Genomic DNA, 20,443 nt, shown 5'->3' with positions numbered 1-20,443 from the left:
GCCCTGGAGGCTGCATCCTGCGCCAGCTGGGGCTGCCGGAGCTGGGGCTGCCCTGCTGGTGCTGGGGCTGCCAGGGCTGGGGCTGCCCTGCTGGAGCTGGGGCTGCCGGAGCTGGGGCTGCCAGAGCTGGGGCTGCCCTGCCGGAGCTGGGGCTCCCAGAGCTGGGGCTGCCCTGCTGGCGCTGGGGCTGCCGGAGCTGGGGCTGCCAGAGCTGGGGCTGCCCTGCCGGAGCTGGGGCTGCCAGAGCTGGGGCTGCCCTGCTGGCGCTGGGGCTGCCGGAGCTGGGGCTGCCAGAGCTGGGGCTACAGGGTTGCAGGCCAGTCAGTGGGTCTGTGCCTGGCAGGCAGGTGCAGATTAGGGCTCTAGGTGGTGTCAGAGACCTGATGACTCAAGGGGGCTGGGCTTTCCCTATCGTGACGAAGTGTACTCCATTCACTGTTTCCTTACTGTTAACCTTAGTTTAGAAAGCCAAAGCTTATTCTGTCTCATGTAACTACTTCTTGACAGCAGTTTCCATAATCTTTTCTGGTTCACTTTGGATGTTATCTTAGGAAATGGCAACCCACTTCAGTACCTTTGCCTGGAAAATCCCATGGACGGAAGAGCCCGGTAGGCTACAGTCAGTGGGGTCCCAAAGAGTCCGACACGACTGAGCAACTTCATTTTAGTTTTGCTTACAGTCTTTAGGCTAATCGAGGGTCATTCATGTCGATTGGTCATTGGATTGCTGATGTGCTAGTTAAGGGAATTTAGGTCTTTCTACAGTTGCTCACAGTTTCAGTTCAGTTCAGTTGCTCAGTCGTGTCCAACTCTTTGCGACCCCATGAATCGCAGCACGCCAGGCCTCCCTGTCCATCACCAACTCCCAGAGTTCACTCAGACTCACATCCATCGAGTCCGTGATGCCATCCAGCCATCTCATCCTCTGTCGTCCCCTTCTCCTCCTGCCCCCAATCTCTCCCAGCATCAGAGTCTTTTCCAATGAGTCAACTCTTCACATGAGGTGGCCAGAGTATTGGAGTTTCAGCTTCAACATCAGTCCTTCCAAAGAAATCCCAGGGCTTATCTTCAGAATGGACTGGTTGGATCTCCCTGCAAGCCAAGGGACTCTCAAGAGTCTTCTCCAACACCACAGTTCAAAAGCATCAATTCTTTGGCGCTCAGCTTTTTTCATAGTCTAATTCTCACATCCATACATGACCACAGGAAAAGCCATAGCCTTGACTAGATGGACCTTTGTTGGCAAAATAATGTCTCTGCTTTTGAATATGCTATCTAGGTTGGTCATAACTTTCTTCCAAGGAGTAAGCGTCTTTTAATTTCATGGCTATAGTCACCATCTGCAGTGATTTTGGAGCCCAAAAAATAAAGTCTGACACTGTTTCCACTGTTTGCCCATCTATTTCCCATGAAGTGATGGGACCGGATGCCATGATCTTCGTTTTCTGAATGCTAAGTTTTAAGCCAACTTTTTCACTCTCCTCTTTGACTTGCGTCAAGAGGCTTTTGAGTTCCTCTTCACTTTCTGCCATAAGGGTGGTGTCATCTGTATATCTGAGGTTATTGATATTTCTCCTGGCAATCTTGATTCCAGCTTGTGTTTCTTCCAGTCCAGCATTTCTCATGATGTACTCTGCATATAAGTTAAATAAGCAGGGTGACAATATATAGCATTAATGTATTCCTTTTCCTATTTGGAACCAGTCTGTTGTTCCATGTCCAGTTCTAACTGCTGCTTCCTGACCTGCATACAGATTTCTCAAGAGGCAGGTCAGGTGGTCTGGTATTCCTGTCTCTTGAAGAATCTTCCACAGTTTCTTGTGATCCACATAGTCAAAGGCTTTGGCATAGTCAATAAAGCAGAAGTAGATGTTTTTCTGGAAGTCGCTTGCTTTTTCGATGATCCAGCGGATGTTGGCAATTTGATCTCTGGTTCCTCTGCCTTTTCTAAAACCAGCTTGAACATCAGGGAGTTCATGGTTCATGTATTGCTGAAGCCTGGCTTGGAGAATTTTGAGCATGACTTTACTAGCATGTGAGATGAGTATAATTGTGCAGTAGTTTGAGCATTCTTTGGCATTGCCTTTCTTTGGGATTGGAATGAAAACTGACCTTTTCCAGTCCTGTGGCCACTGCTGAGTTTTCCAGCATATTTGCTGGCATATTGAGTGCAGCACTTTCACAGCATCATCTTTCAGGATTTGAAATAGTTCAACTGCATCTGAATGCCGAGTTCCAAAGAATAGCAAGGAGAGATAAGAAAGCCTTCCTCAGCGATCAATGCAAAGAAATAGAGGAAAACAACAGAATGGAAAAGAGTAGAGATCTCTTCAAGAAAATTAGAGATACCAAGGGAACATTTCATGCAAAGATGGGCTTGATAAAGGATAGAAATGGTATGGACCTAACAGAAGCAGAAGATATTAAGAAGAGGCGGCAAGAATACACAGAAGAACTGTACAAAAAAGATCTTCACGACCAAGATAATCACAGTGGTATGATCACTCATCTAGAACCAGACATCCTGGAATGTGAAGTCAAGTGGGCCTTAGAAAGCATCACTACGAACAAAGCTAGTGGAGATGATGGGATTCCAGTGTAACATATAGTAGTGCCTAATCATAGCCCTTATAATTAATTGTTGTAATCTTGTTCTCTATGGTTATTGCATGAGTTTTATTTTAGATATTCCTGAGATTTTTCAACCCTTGAAATGTTACTGTTTCGTGCCCTTCCATATTTTGTGTTTTCAACCCAGAATATTAAACTCACTGGACACACATTCCATGTTTCACTGGTCTGTCTTTCCCATTTGATTCAGAGCAGGAGGGTAGTGGACAGTGGATGTAACTGTCTCTCGTGTCTTTTGTACCTGCTTCTGATAGCTTGCTCACCGCCCGGCTGAGGTGGTGGAACTGCATGGCCTTTGGGACTGCTTGGTAGAAGATCATCCAGCACTGTGAGGTGTCTGCCGCTCTTGGAGGTGCAGCTGACTTTTTCCTCCTTGCCTGAATTTCTTGTAACTCTTGCTGCCTCACGTGTCCCGATTTACCTCCCATGAGCAGAGATGCATACTTGTTAGCTTTGGTGGTATAGTTTTTACCCTGTTTTGAGGGGCTGTTTTTTTTCTTTTTTATAAACAACATTCACTGATCCTTGGCCCCGTCGGGTCTCAGATGGGGCACGCGGAGTTGCAGTGCCGGGCTGCTTGTTGTGGTTCGGGGGCTGCAGAGTGTGTGCTCTCAGTGGTTGGGGCTCTTGGACCTTGTTGTCCTATGGTGTGTAGGGTCTCGGTTCCGCGGGACCTCGTTGTCCTGTGGTGTGTAGGGTCTCGGTTCCGCGGGACCTCGTTGTCCTGTGGTGTGTAGGGTCTCGGTTCCGCGGGACCTCGTTGTCCTGTGGTGTGTAGGGTCTCGGTTCCGCGGCCAGGGATTGAACCGGAGTCCCCTGCAGTGGGAGGTGGATTCTTAACCTCTGGACCACCAGGGAGGTCCCCAGGGGCAGTTTTCTTTTACTCCCTGAACTGATTTTGAGTCTCTCTTTGCTCTTGGATTTTTTTTTTCCCCTTCCTCCCTGTTTGGGTTCTAGTCTGTCAATAAGTTCTTATATATGAGAAATTTATATTATATATGAAATTCTTACATTTGAGTCATTTTACTCTTTTTTTCTAGCATCTGGTTTTATTTTCACTGATAGTGAATGTGAAACACCAGGATGATAAAGTCAGAATTCACACCCATTTAGTCACTCAGACAACCGCACTTGAGGTGAAGTCAGAGCACGTGTGTGTGTGTGTGTGCCTGTTTGAGATTCTGTCTCTGAGTGTAGTATGTGTATAAGTAGAAATCAAAGAAATATGTTGTAAAGCATACCAGTATTAATTATAATGAAATTATTATTCCTTCTCTTTACAGGGATTCGTGGAACTGACTATATTTCCCACAGTTGCAAACTTAAACAGAATCAAGTTGAACAGCAAGCAATGTAGAATATACCGAGTGAGGATCAATGACTTAGAAGCTGCCTTTATTTATAACGATCCAACTTTGGAAGTTTGTCACAGTGAATCGAAACAGTGAGTCACATGCTTGTGAACGTTGATGTTTCTTGAAGGATCAATATTCTCATCATAGTTCTCTTAGATTATTATTAGACTCTGGTTCCCAATTTATTTTCTGCAATTATATAACTTCTGTTGCTTCTGCCACTTTGCCCATTTGATTCAAGAAATTTTACTGGCTCTGGTCAACATAGTAAGTTATTAATTTTCCTTTATCAGAGAACTTAAAATAAATTTTCTTAGCCAGTTTTCTACTTTTGTTTTTTTAAAAATAATTTGTTTCATAGATATTAATCTTCAGTGAATTAGGGGATACTGTAATCTATAGAGCAGAAACTACTTTATTCTATGAAATATTTGATAGCTTTATAAAATATAAAAATAGTCTGAAATACCTAATTCCTTCACTTTACTGCATCTGTCTAGGCTACTTCTGATTTTATCAGTAGACACATATTTTTAATGATCAGTGTTATCTTCTACATTTTTCATTTAAATACTTTTTTTTCACTTTGTTACTGTTTTTATGGTCAGGCAGTATTCCATTTACTCAGTATAGTGTGGATTGTCTGGTTTTCTAGATTTTTTTTCTGTTACTTTGAGTTATTTCCTTAGGAAAATAGGATTGCTTATCATTCGTATGGCTCTTTTTAACGTTTTACTTGATTGTGCGCCAGTAAGGTGTGTGCTGGTTTAAATGCTGTCAAGTGCATTTGAAGGCAGTTGTTTCCTCAAAGTTTTGATAACACGCATTGATGGCGTGCACTGTATCATTTCTTTGATTCTCAGTATTTGGGGGTAGAGTGCCCTAAACTATAAACTCTTGTTTTTTAATAAATTACAAGCTCCTTTTAGTCGCGGTGCTATTTTAACTAGTGTAGAGGTGGAGAGCATCTGCGTGCTACCTTTCTTCACACCTTGTGCGGCGTCGCACAGCTTCTCCAAACCCATCGTCCCGTGTGGTGCTCGTCACCCCTTGTGAAGTAGAAAGGCCTCATAGATCCATCTAACCGACCAGCTAGGAACCTGAGCTTTATCCTGTGCTTCCCACACCGTAACATCAGTTACACTCTGTGCCAGTTGCTGGTTGCATTGTCTGAATGCACTGCTTTCCAGTGAGCTCCACACGAGCAAGGGTCAGACTGCAGACCTGCCTTGTGCCTTGCTGTCTCCTCAGAGGCTGGCACACCACCTGGCATTCAGCAGAGATTTATAGAGCGAGTGAGTGAATGAATCACCCCAGGGATGCAGACCAGGATCCCAGGCCTCCTGTCCTCCCATCCAGCCAGGGTTCTTGAAGAACGGTAGGACGCGGAGAGCACTGGAGGCCGCTGCAGCAGGCTCCCCCTGAGATGCTCTCTTGGTGGTTTCCACAGGAAGAGCGGGCTCCTGCAGTCGGCATGCAGGGCCGTGTTTCAGGTGTGCAGCAGAGGGCGTGCACCACGTGTGGACCATCTCTTCAGTCCCTTTCCCCTGTAGGCTGGTACAGAGAACTGAGCCGAGTGTAGGTCTCTGCACTTGGTGATGGGTGAGAAGCTCCTCCATCTGCTGGGCACAGAGCACGGTGTTTGCACAGCTGCTGTACCAGCTGTTGCTGCTCAGGTTTCAAAGAAGAAACTCTGACAACGCAGTGGTAGGAGCAGTGGGCTCCAGATCTGTCGAGGAAGCGAGCTTTACTTGGTTAATTTTGAGATGATGATATCCCCCAAAACTTCTCTCCAGTGATAGGGAAGATGCCTCATCACTTTTAGTATGATAAAGAAAGAAAAGGGAGTTGTAAAGGAGAGTATTTTCAAAGGTTCAGTTGGGAGATTGGAAAGGATAGAATACATTTTAATCTTTTCAGTGGCACCACCACTCTTAGCCGCGGTCACTTAAGTACTCAGGGCAGCCCCTGCTTTCCTGCCTGGGTCTAGAACCCTGTTTACTTTTTAAGAGAGACGCCAGTTGTTTTTGTTGGTGTTTGTTTATTCTCTGACTTGTTCAAAACAGGGTTTGAGATTGGTTTTAGAATTTTATTCGACAGTAGTTTTTTAAAGTAGCTAATGAAATTAGCATGAAGAGTGAGAAAAGTATAGGATGGTGTGTACCACACCTAAGTTACTAGAGGAGAACTGTAGGTTTGGTTTTGAGATTCCTGGTTACCATGTGAAAGAGGGAAATGCTATTGTTCGTAAGATTTCTAAAACAGGACAGAAGCACACCAGTGGTTCAGAAGAAACATCGCTTAGCAGTTAAGATGTGAAAATGATCTCTTGTAATGATATTTATTTATTGATGATATTTATTCTTAAAGAAGACTTTGTTCACAGGTAGTTAAGGTGTGAAAACGATCTCTTGTGATGATGTTATTGATTTTTAAAGACGACTTTGGGAATGACAGGTAGTTAAGATCTTTAGCATGTTCCTAGATACTTACACTACCTCTCTTGTTTCCAGAGTAACTCTCATTGTTGAATGAAGCAATACAATTTCTACTAAAGCTGAAGCAGAAATTGAATAGAGTAGATTTGAAATTGAAAATTAAACTTAAAACTCAGTGGTTAAACTTGATCTTGAGTACATACCAGAATGTCCTGAAGTTCAGAGAAGTAATATGCTACTTCATCACATTTTCTTCTCGTTTGTTTTACAGTTAAGGTGCCAAACCCTTCTATTTTTAATGGCAAGAGTATGCTTACCTTGGTTGAGATGTAGCGCTTTTGAACTGCAGGGGGGATATAAGGGAGGGAAGCATTTAGATAAGAGATTAAAAGGCATTTCTTCCTAGTTTATCCAAGTAAACGTTAGCTGACACGTTAAATTACCTGTCCTAGCAACTAGAAACCCTGTTGGTTATGTAACATGTAAGACTTCTCCCCCTCTGTCTCTCTCTGGCTTATTGTCTGCCAGGAAAATAAGCCTTTGAAGTTTCTCCAAATACATTTTCTATTTGAACTTATATTGTAGATGTAGTTTGCTTCCATGGATGCTGTGTCTCTTTGGCGGCTTTTTCTTTGTTTTTGTTTGCTGCGTTTCTTTCTTCTTAGAAAAGGGAAATGTAGATTTTTGCCAGAGACTGTTTCTGTGCATGCGCAGCCTGCAGTGGCTGACATGTCCCCTCCTTGATCCTCCCCTTCCACAGGTAGGCTTTGCTACCTTGAGAACAGTTTGTTTATTTCTCTCGAAAAGTCTCCACTTTCCTAAGTTTCAGGAATCAGTTTAGTTCCTGTCTCCTGTCTTCGTTTCCACTGAGGAGTGACAGTAGAAACAAAGCTGACTCAGCAGAGAGAGGTGACGGCCGAGCGGCTGAAGCCAATTCCCAAGCTGACTGCAGACAGAAGTGACGACTGAGCGGCTGAAGCCGATTCTAAACTGATGAGAATTGATATTTTAATTCCGTTTTTTAGATTCTCTAGGTCCTGTGTATGTTTTTTCAGCCCTGTATTTTTATATAGACATCTGTGTAGAGAGATTTTAAGTGTTGCTGTTTTGCTGATATCATATGGTGGAAGTGGTTGATTCCTTTATTGATTATTTATGGTTAGGTAATACGGATAGTTTTATATTTTAACTCATCCACAGTGCCTCACTGTCAGTTGTTGTAGGAGTATTGCTTGGAATTAAGTTGTCATAGTGGAGAGAACTTTGGGGTTTGTTTAGTCAAAACTTCAAGAGGAATTTTTCCCTATACTGTTCCACCTTCTGTTGAGCTCACTGTTTTTTAAAGCGCCCCTTTCATTATTTCTGGATGTTAGAAAGTTGTTTATTACATTGAGTTCGTCTGTTTTGCTGTAATGTTCAGAAACTTGTCCTAATTAACAATTGTTTTCCTGTAAGTTTTCTCTTTCCCAGTCTGTCGCCGCTCAGTGCTCTCGGTCATTCCTCATGGAAAGCTGTTGGCAAGGCGGCGAACCGTCCCCTCTGCCGTTCACGAATGCTTTCGTTTGGCCTTGTGTTTTCTTACATGTGGTAACCCTGTAACTAAATAGGGTTCTTCTTATTTGGACTTCTGTAATCACACACGCACAGCAGCAGAACCATTTTGTTCTTATCTATACTCAGTGTTTCTAGTGACTTGACATTCATTAGGCTTCTCAAATTGTTCCGTTGCTAAGTTGTGTCCAACTCTTTGCGACCTCAGGGACACCAGGCTCCTCCATCCTCTGCTATTTCCCGGAGTTTGCTCAGATTCTTGTCCATTGAATTGATGATACATCTAACCATCTTAGTCTCTGCCACCTCCTCCTTTTGTCTTTAGTTTGCCCCAGCATCAGGATCTTTTCCAATGAGTCACTTCTTCACATCAGGTGGCCAAAGTATTGGACCTTTAGCTTCAGCAAGAGTGCTTGCAGTGAATGTTCAGGGTTAATTTCCTTTAGGAGTGATTGATTTTATCTCCTTGCAGTCCAGGGGAATCAAGAGTCTTCTTCAGCACCCCAGTTCGAAAGCATCACTTCTTCGGCATTCATGCTTCTTTATGGACAACTCTCACATCGGTACATGACTACTGGAAAAGCCATAGCTTTGACTTTATAGACCTTTGTCAGCTAAGTGATGTCTCTGCTTTCTAATATGCTATCTAGGTTTGCCATAGCTTTCCTTCCAAGGAGCAAGCGTCTTTTAATTTCATGGCTTCAGTGATTTTAGAGCCAAAGAAAGTAAAATTTGTCACTGCTTCCACTTTTTCCCCCTTCTGCTTGCCATGAAGTGATGGGGCTGGATGCCATGATCTTAATTTCCTGAATGTTGAGTTTCAAGCCAGTTTTTCTTTTTTTGTTGTTGTTTTGTTTTGTTTTTTAGCTTTGTATTTTTACTTTATTTTACTTTATGATACTGTATTGGTTTTGCCATACATTGACATGAATCCACCACGGGTGTACATGCGATCCCAAACATGAACCCCCCTCCCACCTGCCTCCCCACAACATCCCTCTGGGTCATCCCCGTGCACCAGCCCCAAGCATGCTGTATCCTGCATCGGACATAGACTGGTGATTCGATTCTTACATGATACTATACATGTTTCAATGCCATTCTCCCAAATCATCCCACCCTCTCCCTCTCCCTCTGAGGCCAAAAGTCCGCTCTACACATCTGTGTCTCTTTTGCTGTCTTGCATACAGGGCCGTCATTGCCATCTTTCTAAATTCCATATATATGTGTCAGTATACTGTATTGGTGTTTTTCTTTCTGGCTTACTTCACTCTGTATAATCGGCTCCAGTTTCATCCATCTCATCAGAACTTATTCAAATATATTCTTTTTAATGGCTGAGTAATATTCCATTGTGTATATGTACCACAGCTTTCTTATCCATTCATCTGCTGATGGACATCTAGGTTGTTTCCATGTCCTGGCTATTATAAACAGTGCTGCGATGGACATTGGGGTACATGTGTCTCTTTCAGTTCTAGTTTCCTCGGTGTGTATGCCCAGCAGTGGGATTGCTGGGTCATAAGGTAGTTCTATTTGCAATTTTTTAAGGAATCTCCACACTGTTCTCCAAAGTGGCTGTACTAGTTTGCATTCCCACCAACAGTGTAGGAGGGTTCCCTTTTCTCCACACCCTCTCCAGCATTTATTGCTTGCAGATTTTTGGACCGCAGACATTCTGACTGGTGTGAAATGATACCTCATTGTGGTTTTGATTTGCATTTCTCTAATAATGAGTGATGTTGAGCATCTTTTCATGTGTTTGTTAGCCATCTGTATGTCTTCTTGGCCAGACTCATCAAGAAGCAAAGAGAGAAAAATCAAATCAATAAAATTAGAAATGAAAATGGAGAGATCACAACAGACAACACAGAAATACAAAGGATCATAAGAGACTACTATCAGCAATTATATGCCAATAAAATGGACAACGTGGAAGAAATGGACAAATTCTTAGAAAAGTACAACTTTCCAAAACTAAACCAGAAAGAAATAGAAAATCTTAACAGACCCATCACAGGCACAGAAGTTGAAACTGTAATCAGAAATCTTCCAGCAAACCAAAACCCAGGTCCAGACGGCTTCACAGCTGAATTCTACCAAAAATTTCGAGAAGAGCTAACACTTATCCTACTCAAACTCTTCCAGAAAATTGTAGAGGAAGGTAAACTTCCAAACTCATTCTGTGAGGCCACCATCACCCTAATACCAAAACCTGACAAAAAATAATACAAAAAAAGAAAACTACAGGCCAGTATCACTGATGAACATAGATGCAAAAATCCTCAATAAAATTCTAGCAATCAGAATCCAACAACACATTAAAAAGATCATACATCATGACCAAGTGGGCTTTATCCCAGGGATGCAAGGATTCTTCAATATCCGCAAATCAATCAGTGTAATTCACCACATTAACAAACTGAAAAATAAAAGCCATATGATTGTCTCAATAGATGCAGAGAACGCCTTTGACAAAATTCAACATCCATTTATGATAAAAACTTTCCAGAAAGCAGGAATAGAAGGAACATACCTCAACATAATAAAAGCTATATATGACAAACCCACAGCAAACATTATCCTCAATGGTGAAACATTGAAAGCATTTCCCCTAAAGTCAGGAACAAGACAAGGGTGCCCACTTTCACCACTACTATTCAACATAGTTCTGGAAGTTTGGGGCACAGCAATCAGAGCAGAAAAAGAAATGAATCCACATTGGAAAAGAAGAAGTAAAACTCTCACTGTTTGCAGATGACATGATCCTCTACATAGAAAACCCTAAAGACTCCACCAGAAAATTACCAGAGCTAATCAATGAATATAGTAAAGTTGCAGGGTATAAAATCAACACACAGAAATCTCTTGCATTCCTATACACTAATAATGAGAAAATAGAAAGATAAATTAAGGAAACAATTCCATTCACCATTGCAACGAAAAGAATAAAATACTTAGGAATATATCTACCTAAAGAAACTAAAGACCTATATATAGAAAACTATAAAACACTGATGAAAGAAATCAAAGAGGACACTAATAGATGGAGAAATATACCATGTTCATGGATCGGAAGAATCAATATAGTGAAAATGAGTATACTACCCAAAGCAATTTATAAATTCAATGCAATCCTATCAAGCTATCAGCGATATTTTTCACAGAACTAGAACAAATAATTTCAAGATTTGTATGGAAATACAAAAAACCTCGAATAGCCAAAGCAATCTTGAGAAAGGAGAATGGAACTGGAGGAATCAACTTGCCTGACTTCAGGCTCTACTACAAAGCCACAGTCATCAAGACAGTATGGTACTGGCACAAAGACAGAAATATAGATCAATGGAACAAAATAGAAAGCCCAGAGATAAATCCACACACCTATGGACACCTTATCTTTGACAAAGTAGGCAAGAATATACAATGGAATAAAGACAGTCTCTTTAACAAGTGGTGCTGGGAAAACTGGTCAACCGCTTGTAAAAGAATGAAACTAGATCACTTTCTAACACCGCACACGAAAATAAACTCAAAATGGATTAAAGATCTAAATGTAAGACCAGAAACTATAAAACTCCTAGAGGAGAACATAGGCAAAACACTCTCTGACATAAATCACAGCAGGATCCTCTATGATCCACCTCCCAGAATGCTGGAAATAAAAGCAAAAATAAACAAATGGGATCTAATTAAAATTAAAAGCTTCTGCACAACAAAGGAAAATATAAGCAAGGTGAAAAGACAGCCTTCTGAATGGGAGAAAATAATAGCAAGTGAAACAACTGACAAACAACTAATCTCAAAAATATACAAGCAACTTATGCAGCTCAATTCCAGAAAAATAAACAACCCAATCAAAAAATGGGCCAAAGAACTAAATAGACATTTCTCAAGCCAGTTTTTCTACTCTTCTCTTTCACCATCATCAAGAGGCTCTTTGCTTTCTGCCATTAGAGTGGTGTCATGCAAATTGTGCTTCATCCAGCCCAACATTTCTCATGATAAACTCTGCATATAAGTTAAATAAGCAGGGTGACCATATACAGCCTTGTCATACTCCTTTCCCAGTTTTGAACCAGTCTGCTGATTCTAATTGTTGCTTCTTGACCTGCATACAGGTTTCTCAGGAGATAGCTGTGATAGTCTGATATTCCTGTCTCTAAGAATTTTCCAGAATTTGTGTGATCCACACAAAGGCTTTTGAATAATCAATGAAGCAGAATCAGTGTTTTCTGGAATTCTCTTGCTTTTTCTATGATCCATCCAATGTAGGCAATTTGAATCTTTGCTTCTTCTGCCTGTTTGAAACCCAGCTTATACATCTGAAAGTTCTTGGTTCACATAGTATTGAAGCTTAACTTGGAGGATTTTGAGCATAACTTTGCTGGCATATGAAGTGAGCGCAACTATACAGTAGTTTGAACATTCTTTGACATTGCCTTTTTTGGGGATTGAAATGAAAACTGGTCCTTTCTAGTTCTGTGGCCACTGTGGAGTTTTCCAAATTTGCTGACGTGTCGAGTGCAGCACTTTAACAACATCATCTTTTAGGGCTTGAAATAACAGCTGGAATTCTATCACCTCCACTGTCTTTGTTCATAGTAAGTAATGCTTCCTAAGGCCCATTTGACTTCACACTCCAGGATGTCTGGTTTTAGGTCAGTGACCACACCATCATGATTTAGGACATTTCTTGTGTAGCCACTTTAAATTCACTCAGGTTTTAACTTGTTATCAGTGGAATCCCCTAGGCCTTTTCATAGAAAAGCTTGTTCCAGTAGAGTTATCTCTGAGCAACCTTATTTCATGGCATCATATCAGATGTTCTTTCGATCATTTTTAAGGAGGCATTTTATTTTTCGGTTGTGCCATGCAGCGTTCAGGATCTTAGTGTCCTGACCAGGGGTCAGACCTGTGCCCCCTGCATGGGTAGCGTGAAGTCTTAACCACCGGACCACCAGGAACGTCCCTCACTTTTATTAATTTTGATATTGGTTCTGTTTCTGGAAAATGAATTTTTCTGTCAGTCTTTTATTTTGTCTGTGAACTGTCAAAACTAAGGACAGACGAGAACATTGAATGTTGACAAGAATATAGCGAAATTACTTTTCAGACACAGTTAATAGAAATGTAAACTGAGATCAAAAGTGTTTGTGCTCTGTGAATGAAGAGTCCCACTTGGCGTGCACATGCCCAGCTTGTCCACCACGAGGAAAGCACAGCAGTGCTCTCAACAGCGTCGTAATCATCAGAGCCGCAAAGAACCTGAAGACCTGTCCGCACTAGAACGGGAGATTCACTGTTGGGGCTCTAAAAACAACGAGACTGAGGGACTGACAGTTAAGTGCAGAGACGTGGATGGATTTCACAAATGTAACGTCGGATAGAACAAGTCACCCACGGGAAGGTGTGTGGAGTTGCTGGCCTGCCCCACTGTTGGCAGAGCGCTGGGTTCCCCCGCCGGTGAGAAGCAGGGCCCGGCTAGTGAGGACAGGAGGGCCTTGGGGGCTGCTGAAAGGCTCGGCCCTTGCTCACATTGCTGCTTCTGTTGGTTTTGTGAAAATTCATGAAGCTGAATACTTAGAGCATATACACTTTGCTGATGTGATATATTTTGCTTTCATGAATTTTTCTTTTAATGGAGATAAGGTTTACAAACAGTTGAATCTTAAGTTTTGCAGAATCTGCACATTCAGTTTTTAAAAGTACATGTTCTTGACAAAGAACAGATTATTTTAATTCAATGTAGATATTTATAATTGGTTCTTGGAGAAAATTCTTTTGATTTTACCCTAATGTGCTTGTTCTTCAGTATCCTCTATAGCGTCACTCCTCTTTAAGCCTTGTTTCCCTAAGGAAGCCTGGGGATTGGCACTGTGGTGGTTACAGGTCAGGGGTGTGTTAGTATTGTACAGCCGTTATCATTCTGGAAATTGAAGACACTTACTATAATCTTGCCTTGTAATTTTTGGCTTTTATTGGGTTGTTATGAAAGGAAACATGTTTGGTTTGTATTATGAAAGGAAATAGTAAAATCCAAGCCACGAGAAGATTATTCCTCAAAACTGGCTTTCCAACAGATTCCATTTATAGTGACTCACCATTTTATTTGGACCACTTTACCTCTTCTCAGGAAATGAGATTAAGTGAGAATAATTTTCCATTAAAAAAAAAGTGATTTAATATATAATGTTTAAATATAGCTTTTTTGTAACAATGAGTTTTTTTATTTTTAAATTTCACAAATAACTGGCTTTCAGATTTTGTGATTTTGAAATTTTATTGAAGAGAAGTTACAACCTGTAGATGTCCGAAGTAGTCTTTAACTAGCAGAGTGTGTTAGCTAAGTGCTAGTAAGGATGCAGGGCTCCTGGCACTGTCTTGTACTGCTGATGGGGACGCAGAATGGTACAGCTGTTCTGGAAAACAGCTCAGCAGACTCTTATAAAGCTGAACTTATAGTTGCCATGTGACTCAGCAGTCCCACACTTGCCTGTTTGTACTGCAGAAATGAAAATTAAATTCACATAAAAACGGATACACAGTTGTTTGTAGCAGTTTTATTCCTAATAGCCAAAAGCTGGAAAGAACCTAGCTGTCTTTCAGTGGATGAGTCAATAAACAATAAACAATCTGTGGTACAGTCTCTACAGTGGAATACTGTTCATTATAATATGGGACAGACTGGTGGTACGTGTCCACCTTAGATGAGTTTCAAAGACATACTGAGTGAGATGAAAGCCAGCCTCAAAAATACATCCTTAGCATTCCATGTGTTTGGCACAGGGAACTCCGGGGGATGGCGGAGCTGTCCTGTATCCCACTCGTGGTAGTGGCCACACACGCTGACATTCACAGAATTACACACCAAAGGGAGAGAGTTACTTTTACTGTATGATAATTAAAAGAGAAAAGATGGTCCTGGAGTTTTTATGCCCTTTATTTCACATATCTATCTAACAGAAAGGCAGTGGTAGAAGTCCCGAGAAGTCGGCTTGCCCACTTTCAGAGCCTTGTACTCCGTAGCTTTGGAAGCCGTGGCTGGCGTGACCTCCTTCCTGGTCAGCGGAGAGCAGCAGGTGCGGGAGGCGTGGCCTCTGCCGTGCTGAGGCTGTGGGAGTGTAACGCTTTCCTCAACGGCTCCTCCTGATTTGCTTTCCCTACGGTCGTTCTGTAGAGTACGTGAAACTTGTCTTTTAACCGGGTTAAAGCTTCGTTCAGTTAGTGAGGTGTCCCCGACTGCTTGGTGGAGTCATCTCAGGGCAGGACGACTGGCGTGCAGGCCACAGCAGTGTGCCTCACAAGGTCGTGTCTGACCTTGCTTCCTTGCTCTTGCCGTTCCTTGCCCTTTGTTCCATTTCCTCTGTGTTACTCTCACTGATTGCAGTGAGGAAATGTGACTTGTGTGTGTGTGAATATGCATGTATATGAGTTACTTTATGGAAAAAAATTAGAAAATCAGATGAGAACAGTGTTTTCATGTTTCCACAAGTCTTCAGTTTATGGCTTTCATCCAGTGGGAAGTAAGGCCACGCACCCAGTGAACAGTGGCTCCGTGGGAGAGAACCCACCTGCACCCCAGGAGACACGGATTTGATCCCTGGGTCGGGAAGACCCCCTGGAGGAGGGCATGGCAACCCACTCGAGTTATTCTAGTCTGGAGAATCCCATGGACAGAGGAGCCTGGTGGGCTGTGGGGTTGCAAAGAGTGGGACACGGCTGAGCTACTAAGCCTGCCTATTGAAAGTCCCTGGCATTTAGGGGATGTAACAGTGAACCACACGAATGTTCCCTCCTTCATGGAGCTTATAACAGTGAACCACATGAACGTCCCTCCTTCCTAGAGCTTACGTTGTCGTGCACTGTGGCATGAGGAGGAGCAGTGGTATATTCTGAGGAATTAATCCTGACTCATTTTAAACATCTTGAATTTCTGTCAGATTATAAAGCTTGTTGAATCCATTCACATTTTTGCCAGATAGAGAATAATTATTTTTTCAGTTCTGCCTGTGTTCTTTACATTTGCATCAGGGAACTGTAGTGGCTTAATGAAGGATGTGACAGTCATAATAAACACATAGCGTCGGTGGACAGACTCTGCTAACAGGCTGTGTGCCCCTGCACTCTCTGCTGCTGTTCACTCAGTTCTGCCCGGCTCTTTGCCACCCCGTGGACCGCAGCATCCGGGCCTCCTGTCCATTACCAGCTCCCGGAGCTCACTCAGACTCACGACCATCGAGTCGGTGATGCCATCCAGCCATCTCTTCCTCTGTCGTCCCCTTCTCCTCCTGCCCACAATCTTTCTCAGCACCAGAGTCTTTTCCAGTGAGTCAGCTCTTTGCATCAGGTGGCCGAAGTGTTGGAGCTTCAGCATCAGCCCTTTCAGTGACTATTCAGGGCTGATTCCTTTAGGGTCGACTGGGTTGGCCTTCTTGCATAAGTTTTGTCTTGGGCAATAAATCCATGGTGAACTTGGCTTGAAAGCGTTCCTGTGATTTATGGAAGATGATATAATGCTTACAAACAACTGGTGCCAAGTATTTAAGAAAACATTTGGTGAAATGTGTGTCTTATTGCTAAGCCTGGCTTTCTCTCTTCTTTCCCCTCTCCCCAGGAGAAATCTCAATTACTTCTCCAATGCTTACGCGGCTGCGGTTAGCGCTGTGGATCCTGACGCAGGGAATGGGGAGCTATGCATTAAGGTTCCATCAGAGCTGTGGAAACACGTCGATGGTAAAGTGTCCAGAACATTCGACTGTACAGTTAGATCATGGTGGATTCAGTAACTAAGAGCTTTTCATGAAAGTTCATGGTATTTAAGTTACAACCAGCTGAGATACACAGGAGTTGGAAGCTTTTTTTTGATAAAGATAACTGGCTAATAGGAAAACAGCAATCAAGTGCTGTGACAAAAAGCAACTCATTTCAATGTAGTTTTTAAAGTGAAAGTAATTTTAAAAAAACAAATGGAAGAGAACCCATATGATATTAAGTCAGTTTAGAATTACAGAGTTTTGTAAGAGGAAGGATCCTAAAAAATCATCTTATTCAGTTTCTTCCTTTCGCAGAAGAGCAGTCTGAAGTCTAAAGAGAGGAAGTGACCTGCTAAATGTGACTGATAAGGAGCGGAGCCAAGGCTAGAACCTGGGGTTTCTAGCACCCACTCTGCACACTCGTATTATTTCTAATTCTTTCTTTTCCTGTATAAAGTTACAGCTGTTTTAATTATTATACCTCTCTGCCTACCTTTATTTTGCTGTATAAAATTAATCAAAATAAGGACGTAAAGTACTCTGTTTTGTTTTTGCTTTTTTTGGATAGTTTGTGTGTGTGTGTGTGGTGGGGAGAGGAGTTTATATTTTTAGAGATATTGCCTGATTTAGGGGAAAGGCATGGAAGGTCATTGTATTTTCAGGGACTGGAAAAAGTCCATATTGTTGTCATGTTCTGGGGGAAATTAAAAGCAACATTTTTTTTTAATCTTGTGAATGATGGATACGTGTGTGTGTGTGTTCAGTTGTGTCTGACTCTTTACAACCCATGGACGGAGGCCCACCAGGCTCCTCTGTCCATGGGACTTTCAAAGCAAGAGTACTGGAGTGAGTTGCCTGTTTCCTTCTCCAGGGGAGCTTCCAGACCCAAGGACTGAACCCGAGTCTTCTGCGTCTCCTGCCCTGGCAGGCAGATTCTTTACCACTGAGCCACCTATGAAGCCCAGTCTCGGGAATGCAGTGCATATTTGTTGCTTAGAAATAAAGCATAATGGCTAATGCTGCGTAATGTAAATTCTTGGGTCCCCTTCCCACCTACTCCACTCCCTGCTCCTAATCCTCAAAGCCACAGGCAGGATTAGCAGGGTTTGTGGGAGCATAGTAAGTGGACAGACCTGAAAAGTGAGTTTTGAATGGGGTCTGGAAGACCGTAAGTGTCCTAGGTGGTAGTTTTGAACTTTTTTCTTTTGGCAGTATAGCACTGTCAGAAATGTTGAGAGGAGAATATGGTATGATCTATGTTTTGAGAGCCCACAGCTAGTAGCAACTAGAACTGAGTGGAGATAAGGACACCAATCCCTGGGGGCTCAGCTGGTGAAGAACCCGCCTGCAGTGCGGGAGACCTGGCTTCCGTCCCTGGGTTGGGAAGATCCCCTGGAGAAGGGAAAGGCCACCCACTCCAGGATTCTGCCCTGGAGAATTCCGTGGACTGTAGTCCCTGGGGTTGCACGGAGTCGGACAGGCCTGAGCGCCTTCCTGCTCGCACTGAGGACACCAGGAGAAGCAGGTTGCCGAGCTCCTGTAGGCAGAGAGATGGTAACCGCCTGCACTGGGTTAGACAGTGTGGTGTTTCTAGGTCACACTCAGCCTTTGGTTCCCACTTCATGTTCCGTGTTAGTCTTTACCCCTGTGACATCGACTACTGTGACCTGATATGTACTTATATGTCTGTGTATGTGCTTATTTGTTGCAGAGTTAAAGGTCCTAAAGATACACATCAATTTTTCTTTGGATCAGCCAAAAGGAGGTCTGCATTTCGTGGTACCCAGTGTAGAGGGAAGCATGGCAGAGAGAGGTGCCCATGTGTTCTCTTGTGGGTATCAGAACTCCACAAGGTAGAGTACGCGCTCTTAGGCATCGCAGCTGACTCCATGTTCTCAGCTGTGTTTCTCTCTGTGTGTGTACATGCAGCACGGGTGCTCCATATTGGATGTGGGTGTGGGCCTGGGCCGCGCCCCCTGCTGGGCCCCGCCCCCCCCCCCCCCGCCCCCGCTCCTCCTCAGCCCTGTCCTCCCCCCACTCTTCTCTGTGTGTGTGTGTGCATGCAGCACGGTGCTCCCTGCTGGACCCCCTCCCTGGGCCCCTCCTCAGCCCTGTCCTCCCCCGGGCCCCTCCTCAGCCCTGTCCTCCCCCCACTCCTCTGTGTGTGTGTGTGTGCATGCAGCACGGTGCTCCCTGCTGGACCCCCTCCCCGGGCCCCTCCTCAGCCCTGTCCTCCCCCGGGCCCCTCCTCAGCCCTGTCCTCCCCCCACTCCTCTCTGTGTGTGTGTGTGTGTGTGCATGCAGCACGGTGCTCCCTGCTGGACCCCCTCCCCCGGGCCCCTCCTCAGCCCTGTCCTCCCCCGGGCCCCTCCTCAGCCCTGTCCTCCCCCGGGCTCCTCTTCAGCCTGCTCTTCTGAAGCCGTCACTGCTCTTTTACTCTTTAAACTTTTGTGTTGAAATGAAACAGCGTACGGAAAAGTAATGAATTGTAAATAGAAAGTTTGGTACCTTTTCAAAGTGAACAGATTCCTGTAATTCACACTCACGTAGAGAAAAAGAACTGTAGCATTATCAGCGTTGCAGGGTCACCGCGTCTGCCCACTTGCACTCACTACTTCTCCTGATAGCCTGAGCAGTGACCTCCATCCTGAGCTCCAGAATGCCATGGATTAGTTGCACCTGGTTTTGAACTTTATTAAGTGGAAGCATATGTATCATGCTCTTTGTATCTGCCTTTGTTGTGTAACTGTGGTAGTGAGATGGACCTTTATTGTTCCATGTAATTGTAGTTCATTCTTGTAGCTCTGTATTTAACCACGTAACTGAAATATTCTCTTTGTTTTCTCTTCAGACTGTTAACTCCTCTAAGCCAGGGATATTGTCTTATCCTTCTTTGTATTTCAGTAACAAGTACAGACCCTGGTACACAGTAAAACCTGATCTGAGTAGAACATTGACTAGAAATTTAATGTCTGGCTTTATCAGCGCTGTTTGAATTTATACAGTGCATCACATATTCCAGAGAAGCAGTTTCCTGATGTATAGAATGGATTCTGAATATTGTATTTTTTAAAACTTTATTGTAAGCATTTTTCAATCCTAAAAATGAATGCTACATAAAAACTAAACATACAAGTAAAAATTATTTGTAATTAAAACATCAGAAACTCAGATTTGGTTACTTCTTTTCAGGGTTTAAACTGGAGGTACCACATGATATATTTTATTAATATTGCCAAGTAATATTTGGAGACAGGGCTGTATCGTTAATCACGTTTTTTCACGTTGCTCAGTAGAAAGCATTAGTGTGCAGAGATCTAAAAGAAATTTTTTGTATGCATTCTGTAAATGTTAAAATAACTTATATGTGGGAAGAACAATGTAGTTTACATTTTCAACATTTTCTGTACTGTTGATCTTTTTTCTAGATTTTGGTTCCCATGTGTTGATTCATACTCTGAGTTATGCACATGGAAGTTAGAGTTCACAGTGGACGCTGCCATGGTGGCGGTCTCCAATGGAGACTTGGTGGAGACCGTGTACACCCATGACATGAGGAAGAAGACCTTCCATTACATGCTCACCATTCCAACATCTGCGTCCAACATCTCCTTGGCCATTGGACCTTTTGAAATCCTCGTAGATCCATATATGCACGAGGTAGACTGTGGCTTCTTGCTCCCTCCTCTCCTACTCTTTCAAGCCTGATTGG

At 43.1% G+C, this 20,443-nt stretch overlaps 1 protein-coding gene across 7 annotated transcripts in view; it reads left to right on the top strand.

Annotated features, from left to right (window-relative positions):
- The window catches only part of TAF2 (TATA-box binding protein associated factor 2), a 123,445-nt gene that overhangs the window by 6,802 nt on the left and 96,200 nt on the right, over positions 1-20,443 (top strand). For all 7 annotated transcript variants that reach the window (XM_060393983.1, XM_060393982.1, XM_060393980.1 and 4 more), the window contains exons 3-6: positions 3,915-4,075; positions 16,593-16,711; positions 18,443-18,584; positions 20,160-20,391. In XM_060393983.1, the coding sequence (XP_060249966.1) occupies positions 3,915-4,075; positions 16,593-16,711; positions 18,443-18,584; positions 20,160-20,391 (654 nt within the window). The remainder of the gene's footprint in view (positions 1-3,914; positions 4,076-16,592; positions 16,712-18,442; positions 18,585-20,159; positions 20,392-20,443) is intronic.

Source organism: Ovis aries, chromosome 9 (assembly GCF_016772045.2).
Source record: "Ovis aries strain OAR_USU_Benz2616 breed Rambouillet chromosome 9, ARS-UI_Ramb_v3.0, whole genome shotgun sequence".
NCBI classification, from domain to species: Eukaryota; Metazoa; Chordata; class Mammalia; order Artiodactyla; family Bovidae; genus Ovis; species Ovis aries.
This window is presented reverse-complemented; position numbering and strand designations above follow the sequence as displayed.